General features: G+C 57.7%; 1 protein-coding gene across 1 annotated transcript in view; it reads left to right on the top strand.

Moving 5' to 3' along the window:
- Pdlim4 (PDZ and LIM domain 4) overlaps positions 1–9,443 on the top strand; it is a gene marked incomplete at its 5' end in the record, with an annotated part of 12,867 nt that continues 3,424 nt past the window's right edge. Inside the window, 3 exons of the mRNA XM_010639844.1 lie at positions 1–42; positions 4,169–4,320; positions 8,266–8,344. Of these exons, the coding sequence (XP_010638146.1) occupies positions 1–42; positions 4,169–4,320; positions 8,266–8,344 (273 nt within the window). The remainder of the gene's footprint in view (positions 43–4,168; positions 4,321–8,265; positions 8,345–9,443) is intronic.

Below are 9,443 nucleotides of genomic sequence, written 5' to 3' on the forward strand. Positions count from 1 at the left end.
GTGGGCGGCCGGGACTTCAGCGCGCCCCTCACCATCTCGCGGGTGAGTCCGACGGCCGCGGGGCGGCGGGGAGGTCCTGGGTCTGAGACCCGGTCCTCGTGGCTCACCCGAACCCAGATCCCCGACGTGTTGGAGGCTTGGAAGCGGAGGGTTGGCCCGGGAGACGCTCGAGCCTGCTTCCAGTGGGGCAGCACTGCCCCACCCCCTTCCCGCAGGCCCTGCTGCTCTGCTCCCCCCAAGAGTTCCCAGCCAGCCCCCTCCCCCCTGGCCTTCTTTTGGGGGAGTCACTGTGGGCCAGGGAGATATAGGCCCAGGCACTAGATAGATCTACAGGACCCAGAAACTCTCCTCAGACTCCACCCTGCCTGAAGATTGGGGACACAGTGACAGAGGAGTCCCCTCCACTATCCCAGGTCACTGCTAGCAGAGCCGGGTGACTGACCCCAGCGTGGTCTGGGGTCCTCTGGGAGTCTGAGAGAAGCCTCTTCACTTCCCCACTCTGGACTTCTTCCCCATTCTTCTGTGACCTCAGTCACCCTTAGGGGAAGTGACCGGGATCTCTGGCTTGCAGGGAAAGCGGAGATTTGACTATGAGGTGTGAGACCTCCGCTTTACAAGGCTGCACAAGGCCAGGTACCAGGGTGTCCTCAGCCCAGGTTCTGGGGCTCCCGGGGGCCATGCCTGCTCCAGGTTTGCGAAAGGGGAAGAAGAGGAGGGGCACAGAGCTTCGGAGGTGCAGGGAGTGGGGACAGAGACTCAGCCTGGTTCCAAGGGTACCCAGGCGGAGACAATCCTGCTCAACCCTGCAGTTCCCTTGTGTGGAGGGGCTCCGCCCCTGCCCTTGGAAACCCCCAGCCTGGGGGACAGAAGAACCTAAGCCCTGCCCCTGGTTGCTCCAGTTCGGAAGGAACACAGGACAGACTTTCGGCTTTGGTATTTGGGGCTTGTGTTGGGGGAACTGACAACCACCTTCTTCCAGGCCTACTCCCTCTTTTCACCCTGGGGGCTGGGCCAAGTTTCAGAGACTTCTTTCCAGTTCTTGGGAGGGGGTGGTCACCGGGTGGAGCATGGATCCACAGAATCCCATTTCTGGGGGCCCAGGGTGACGGGCAGGACCAGCTGTACTAGGAGACTTCCCACATCTGCCCTCACCACCAGGTCCCTAGGGCCAGGAGAGGTGGGCCTTCAGGACATCCGGGAGCCTTTCATCCTCCCCCCCCCACCCCTGTGTCCCTGAGGACCCCTACTGGGTGCGTGCCTATGTGTCCTCCTGCTAGGAGAGGGCTGGTGGGAGTGTTAGGCCCGCCAGCAGGCCAGGCACTCGGGTGTGAGGCCGCTGACAGGCTCAGTGGCAGGGGCTGACGGCCGCAGGCGGCAGGGAGCTGAGACATCTGCTGCCCATGCGCTGCCTGCCTTCCTGCCTAGGAAAGGCCTCTCACGTCACAGGAGCAGCAGTGGCCTTGTTTGGCCAGGGATGCAGGACCCTGGGAGGCAGGCAGACAGACAGTCTGGCAGAGGGTGTGTCTAGAAGAGCCCCTCTTTTGTCCCACAGAGTCACACGGCAGCAGCTCAGGCCCAAGGAGCCAAGATGACTGAGCCTGGGTTTGGGTGGGATCTGGGAGGATTTACAGGGCTGCGGAGGCACAGGCCACAGCTTGCCCAGTAGGTACCTGAGGGGCAAGTCTATGGGCCTGAGGATGTGTGGGAATGTCCTTACCCAGAGGGCTGGAGGTCCAGCCCTACCCAGGACCCAGCAGGAAGCCTCAGCCTCATACAGACAGGGCTGAGGCACTTCCAGGAAGCCTCAGCCATCCTGACGAACACTGTCCAGGGCCCGTTCCCCACAGACACACTGCTGCCTTTCCTAGAGTCCAGTGTGCGTTGGGCCTTGCCCAACACACACTGGTACCAGTACCTCCCCGGCCCCCAGGCTCCAGTGAGCACCACTAGCCTCCTGTGGGGGGGTTCATGCACCCCCAGCTGTCTCAGTCGTCCACGCTGCAGCCCTTTGAAGGACCTCTCTGACCTCACATTGTAGATGCGGGCACGGAGGCTCAGAGGGATTAGGGTACCATACCGGGAAGCAGGCCGTGGAGAGCTTCCTGTGATCGCATGGACTGCGTCCCCTGAGGCTCCCAGACTGCCACCGCACTGGGCAGGGTGGGGCAGGGGCAGCTGCTACGGGTGACAGGCGACTCAGGCTCTAACTTCTCAGCCTCACTGCGCCCATCTCCTTTCCCTGTGTTTATTCTTCACTCTGATGTAGTTAGCAGCATCAGCTTGATTTTCAGCTCTGTCCTGTGACTTCCTGCTTGGAACCTTCTGTGGTTCCCAGCCACCCAGAGAAACGCTGGCTCCTCGTCTGGGCCCACAGAACCCTACAGATCCAGTCTCCTCTGGGACAGTCTGTCTTCCTTCTTTCCGTTTTTGCACAGAAGCACAGTAGTTAAGAACTGAAGTTTGGATTTGGAGTCATTTGGCCTGGATTAGAATTCTGACTCAGCCATTTACTGTGTAAATTGTTTCTCTGCACTTCTCTGGACCTCAATTTTCTCATCTAGGAGATGGGTTTGCCTTGTGAATTAATGAGCAAGAGCACGTCAGGGCGGCTGGGAGAGTCACGGTTTCCTGGCCTCGTGCCCTCCCTGACCAGAACGCCCCTAGCTTAAGGGAGCTGGCTGCACCCCAGCCATCCCATCAAGAACTTCCTCCGCCCACAGGGACCTGAATGCACCCCTTGTGCCGAGTGAGTCATCTCACTGCTAGCTGCCCCCGAGGAGGAGACCTTTGTGGTGGGGACTAGGACAAGTCCCCCGTGCCCTGAGCCCCTCCTCCTCATGTGTAAGGATGGGAACAGCTGGCCTTCCCCAGTGACTGATGGGCCACTACAAGCTAGTCACGGCTACAGCACCGGCTCTAGCCGCTTGCCCAAAGCAGGTATCAATTCAGGGTGGGAACCCAGAGCAGGGCCCAGAGAGGACTAACTGTGCCCATTGGCCACCTGCTGTGGGACGAGCCTGGGCAGGTGCCTCAGTCTGTGAGTGGACCTTAGTGGTGGGCTGGGGACACCATGCTTCATACGAGGACCATTCCTTGGGGCAGGTCAGTGGGGCAGGACCCACACCAGGCCTGAAGTCAAGGAGCTGCCAGCACCTCAGCTTTTTCACTTGCTGTTGTGATAAACTAGCTGAGCTGAGCCTGGCTGGTCTTCCAGGAACTCACCCCACTGTACGGTGGAGGTCACTGGCAGCCCCTGACCCATGGGAGTGGGACACTAACTGGAGAGCCTGGGTAACGGGGGTGCCTTGGCCTACTTCCGGAGAGGCTGGGGTGGGGCCGAGACTGAGTGAAGGGGCCCCTGCAACCCCCAGGCTGCCTGCCCTGCATCTCTGTGAGTCCTCACCAGACCTGCACATGGCCCTGGTCAAAGGATCAGCATCGTGAGCTCTCCAGATGTGATCCCCGCTGGACTCTGGGGCTGATAGTGACCTTGGGAGCCCTGAAAGGGTAGCAGAGGTAGAATTGTGACCCCAAAGTTCAGGCTGGCTGCTAGAACTGGACAGCCCTGGACTTCGCTGAGGAACTGATGTGTAGATGCCCCCAGTTGACTGTAATGAAGTGTTAATGCAGGGGGCAGAGACACTGCCAGAGTAGAGGTCTCTGCTGAGATCTGCAGGAGGAGGAACAAGCTAGTGAGTGAGGTGTGGGAGTCAAAGAAGAGTGTTCCAGGTGGAGGGAGCACCATCTGTGGAAAGCATGGAAGTGTGCACTGTCCAGTGTCCCTGAGTCCCCCACAGCATCCTCCCAGACCCTTGAATCCCACCAGGCCTTGGTGGCTGGGGCTGAACCCAGGGCCTGCCTCCACACTGAGCTACACCCCTAGGCCTTTTTGTTTGTTTGTTTTCTATTTTGAGACAGGATCTTGCTAAGTTGCCCAGGCTGGGCTTGAACTTGTGAACCGGAGTACATCACCACACCCAACTTGGAGCTGGGTTTTTTAAAGCAGAGGCTGCAGCAAGCCACAAGGGGGCCTCAGCCAGCATCTTCTCTTGCCCACCCACCAGTCCCTCCTGGCAGGTCCACACTGGGCAGATGCTAAGGTTGGAGACGCCCTAGAGCAGAAGGTCATGTAAGGACTGTGCCAGCCATCTGTCTTGTCTGCCCGAAGGTCCATGCTGGCAGCAAGGCCGCGCTGGCTGCTCTGTGTCCCGGAGACCTGATCCAGGCCATCAATGGTGAGAGCACAGAACTCATGACACACCTGGAGGCGCAGAACCGCATCAAAGGCTGCCATGATCACCTCACGCTCTCTGTGAGCAGGTACACTTGGGGCGGGCTGGGCAGGATGGTGGAGGAGACAGTAGGGCCAGTTGGGAGCAGCCTTCATCCTGGGTGAGCTGGGCTTGTCTGCCTCAGCTCCCGGGCACCTCATCCAAGTCCAGTCCTGGGGTTAGTGTTGTCATGGGGGCCTGGAGGGCACTGATAAGAGCTGGAATAGCTCACACAGGGAGAAATCCCTTTCCACTCAAGACTAGACATGCGCTGAGGCAGGCAGATGTTGCTGGCAGCAGAAATGAGACCAATTCTGGAGCTTTGCTTCCCTCCCTTCCCCTCCCCGTAAGTGACCATCTTAATGATCATCTCAGAGCATTTATCTTCCAATGAATTTAAAAAGTTAAAAAGTAATGGATGGGCTGGGGATTTAGTTCAGTGGTTCCACCACCTGCCTCACAAGCACAAGGTCCTGAGTTTGATCCCTGATGCCAAAAAAAAAAAAAGATCAGAAAATTTAATGAAGCCATGTGAAGTGGCACATGCCTATAGTCTCAGCACTCAGAAGGCAGAGGCAGGAGGATTACCATGAGTTCGAGGATAGCCCAGGCTACATAGTGGGTTTAAGGCCAGCCTGAACTGTATAGCAAGACCCTGACTCAAAAAAAAAAAAAAAAAAAAAAAAAAAAAAACCCTAATCGAGGCCCCACTTTACAGATGAGCCAACTGAGGCTCAGAAAGGCTAGTGAGCCAGGTCTGGTGGTGCACACCTATAGTCCCAGCACTTGGGAGTCACAGGCAGGAGGACCACCACAAGTTCAAAGCCAGCCTGGGCTACATGGCAAGTCAAGGCCAATCTGAACTACACAGAGATCCTGTCTCAAAATAAAAAAAAAAAAAAAAAAAAAAAAAAAAAGAAAGAAAGAAAGGCTAGTGAGAGTGCTTAAAGCCATACAGTGAGGCAATGGGGAAGCAAACTTTGACATCAGTTCTCTCTTATCCCTGAAGACTCCAGTATCTCTATTGGGCCAACCACTGCCACCAGCCCCACACGGCAGCTGCCCTGCCTCAACTGTCTCCACCATGGCCCACACCTCTGCTCTGGTTGAATCTGGATTTGGAACAGTCTTCCTGCCGTAAATTGTGTCGTGCTGTGCAGCCCATCTCAAAGGAGAGGACAGGGGTCCTGAGCTAGGATGAAAGGCCCACTGCCCCCTGCCCTGCTCAGTGCTAGATCTTTACTCAGCTCCGACGGGCTGTTGGGCTAATCCCAGCTGCGTAGGATCTCCCCCCACCTGGGTCTGGAGAAGTCACAAACTGCTCAGCCTGCCGTGCTCCCAGTTAACAGGGACTTTCCACGACCCCCTGTGGAATTGTGTGGGTGAAACCTCTCCAAAACCACAGCATAACTAACCATGCCTTAGAGCTGGCAGGGTGGAGGTGAGCCGCTGGCCTAGAGCCTTTAAACTCGGTGAGAGAGTTTATGAGGTAGGCCTATTTGTGCCAGGCCCAAGACTAGGTCCGGGCTGGGCTCAGGTTGTGCACTTGGCACGGAGTAGGCTCGGCTGCCAGTCCAGGGCCTTCCCCACTCCACTTGGCACACGGTGAGGACACCCGGCCGAGGAGCTCAGTGGAGCTAGGACTCTTCCAGACTGCAATCTTAGGTACCCAGATGACCTCCGTGAGCCTGGGTTTCCTTTCCCATAAAACAAGGTCACATGCATCACCCTGAGCCAGACTGAGGGACTGCGCGCTGGGGGAAGTGTCAGCTTTGCTCTACCCACAAGTGGCCTGCGAGGCCTCCCACCTTGGCTGGGTTCCTGGGCCCTGACTCACCTCCGGCTCTGGCTCTGGCTGAACAAGGGCAGCCCCGTCGGTGGTGGAGTTGGGGGAGGCTCACCAGGGGCCTGAGTCAGGAGATTCCTAGAGAGAATGATGTCACGAGAGGGTGGCTGGGTGGAGGTCCCCCTTCCTTCCTTCCTTTCCCGGTCATTTGTTCCACGCCAGGCACGGATGGAGCCAGTGATCCACTGCCCTGTTGCACTCTGGGTGTTACAGTCTCCAGCTGCCATGTGGCCTTGGAGTAGGCAGCACATACATTCTCCAGTCACAGAGCTCCGTTTCAGGCTGGCTCTGTACTTGAGAATCATGCTGTCTGCGCCCTGACCTCCCTCATCTCTAGATCCGGGCACTGAGGGATGATAGGGTCCCGATCTGCTCAGTCAGAGTGAAATCCCAAGTCCTGCCTTCACCCCTACCTCCTGCCCTCACACATGCAGACTCTAGGGGGGCAAGATGCACAGGCCACTCTGATGCTCACCCAACATTCCTCCTCCGGGACACCACCCCTGTGGGGTTCCTGCGCCCCATCTGCCAGCTGTTGCAGGACCTGTGCCTGGGCCCCACAGACCCACCCGCACCCTGGGTGCCCCTGAGGACCAGCCTGGTGAGCAGCTGTACCCAGGCCAGCCTCGCTGCCTGCCTCTGCTACAGAGAGCTCTGATCCCCTGCGGATTTGCCCACAGAGTAAAACGTGCAGTAAAGACCCAGCTTCCCTTCCCAAAGCAGGCCAACCCTAATCCAAGCTAACCCAGACTGTGTGGGCATGTTCTGGAGGTCCAGGACCTGCCCAGCATCCATGTCAGCCCTGCTGCAGCGGGGTCTCTGTTGCCCAACACATGTGATCCAGCCTGAAGTGCAGGTCTGAATAAGACCTTAGACTTTGGAGTGAAGGCTGTCGAGTCCTTCCTTTTCACCTGATGCCTTGGGCCACTCTCATGGCTCTGGGCACTTGCTGTCCTCTGACCCTTAGACCACAGGCTTGGACTGCCCTCCTTGGTAGAATTCAGGGAAATACCAGGCTAGAAAGCCACGTGGGATGTCCCAGGTGTGTCCTAGCCATTTGGGGAGTGAACATATCCGTTAGAGCTGTGAGTGGGGGCAGTCTCTTAGGTGCCTGGCTAAGGTGCCACATGGGGAAGGGATTACTCTGGGCTCACGGAACCTTGATGCCAAGGGACTCCTGAAGGCTTTGGGTAGAGAGGTAGTCTGCAGGGAGCGGGAAATGGCCGAGGTGAGGAAGTACAGTTAGTGTACACTGAAGCTATAAAGGGATCATTAAATCCCTCAGCTGACAGAGAAACAGGTTCAAGCTGTGAGGCCAGTTGTGAGGCCCCAGCAAGCCCCAGGAGGCCTCCTGTTTAGGGGTCCTCACTTCACTCTCCTCTAACCGGACTCCTCCCCACCCCCACTGCAGCCCAGGGTCTGTGTGCCCTCCAGCCTGTGCTCTCTGGGAGCTAGGAGCTACTGAGTGGCAGGGCTGGACCACAGCCCACAGCCTCAAGGCCTGCCCGCCTTGCTTATGGCAGGTTTACGATGTTTTTCTCCCTCCTGAGTGGTGTTTGGCTTTTGGTTTCTATGGCGAAGCAGGAATTTCCTAATGGCCTGTTTCCCATCTGGGCTAGGCCAGCTTCGGTAGTGATGATTCTGCTGGCTGCGGTGGGGCAGCAGCAAGAGGGAAGGCACACCCTTTGAAACCTCCATTTCACCTCCCTGAGGGCCGACCCCAAGCCCTGCGTAGAGGCCGAGGATGGCTGAGGGAGGCGGGGATGAGCTCCTAGCCGATCCACGTGTTCAGCCTTGCTCCTGCCTGAGCAGAGCCTCTGAGCTGAGCTTCTACAGGCCACGGAACGGATGGACGAGTGGGGAAGTTGTGGGGCCCCTGCGGCCACCTCTCTTCAAGAACCTCATGAGACAGGGACGGGCAGTCGGCAGGGAAGGGTGCCCACAGCCCTGCTCCGGGAGGGGGCAGATCTAGACTTGTGGCTCCTTGCCACACTGGAGTACTGGGGAAAACACAGGGTTGGTGCCCTTCTCCCAGAAGAGCGTGGGCTGAGTCCTGAGTGACTCTGGGCTCAGAGCCCCTTTGTCCTGGTTCCTGGCATGGTGAGCGTACTGGGCAGATGTGCATGACCATTGCAATTCTTGCCACAGGCCCGAGAGCAGGAGCTGGCCCGGTGCCACTGATGACAAGGCCCAGGCGTACCGGATTCACATCAACCCTGAGGTCCAGGTAGGTACAGACACTGCCTGGCTGGCCTCATTCATCGTGAGCCCCAGCAGAGGAGCCAAGGATAAGTCTATAGGTTCACCTACCCTGGTCTTCACCGTGGGCAGAGACTGGAACAGGCGGCTCCTCTGGGCCATGCCCCGCTCCATCCCGTGTTCCTCAGACAGTGAGCCCAGCTGGAGTTCATTTTGATGCCCAGCAATGCCACATTAGGAAGAAGTCCACAGGGTGGCGGAGGAGTGACGTGTGGTGGCTGTGGTCTCAGGCCATGGGACGAGTCTCTGTGTTATCCTGGCCTTAAGTGCCCGAGATTGAAGTTCTCTACTAGCCGTCCTGTGACTGTAGCTACACATCTGTCTGCTTAGCCACCTCTTTTGTGTATGACAGAAGGCACAGCTATGCTTTGTCCTCAAGGAAAGTGCGGGGACTGGGCTGCTCCAGGACTTTGTTGTGCCATGGCCACGAGAGGTAGCCAAGTTGCCAAGAGTGAGGCATCTAGACCTTGCTCCATATATCTGGGGCCCTGAGTTTGGGCAAGGTGGAGACTGAGCCAAAACCATGGGACCCAGCATGTGGGACACACACTGTCCTGAGCCTGCTTTTATCCACCCTCTCTATGTGCAAGAAAAGGGACCAGGGCAGGGAGAGAGGCGTCACCAAATCAGAAAGGATCTGTCCTGGCCCCTCCCTCAGCAACTCTCCAGTCCCTATTTTAACTCGGCCAGCAGCCCACAGGCCACATTTTGCCACGGCCATGGAGAGCCTGGCTTCGTAAAGGTGGGACGTGTAGAAGCCCTGAGATGGGGGAAGCCAGGGGCTGAAGGAGCCCAGAGGAGGCACATGACTCAGCCAGGGGTCAGTAAGGGCTTCCTGGGAAGAACGGGCAGGCAGAGGGGTGTGCAGAGCGTAAGTCTCTCCTCAGGACGCACACGCAAAGACCCAGAGGTGGGGCTGTGCATCACAGATCCAGAGAACCGAAAGGCTTGGCATGGGGCGGGTAGAGGCAAGGGAGGAGGCCCCAGAGATGCTCTTGGGTTTCTGTGGCCAGCACCTTAGCTGTTTTCTAGGGGATTCGTGTCCACATTTTTTTTTTTTTTTTTTT

This window comes from Fukomys damarensis, unplaced genomic scaffold, assembly GCF_012274545.1.
Source record: "Fukomys damarensis isolate Sample0158 unplaced genomic scaffold, DMR_v1.0_HiC HiC_scaffold_9, whole genome shotgun sequence".
In the NCBI taxonomy this organism is placed as follows: domain Eukaryota; kingdom Metazoa; phylum Chordata; class Mammalia; order Rodentia; family Bathyergidae; genus Fukomys; species Fukomys damarensis.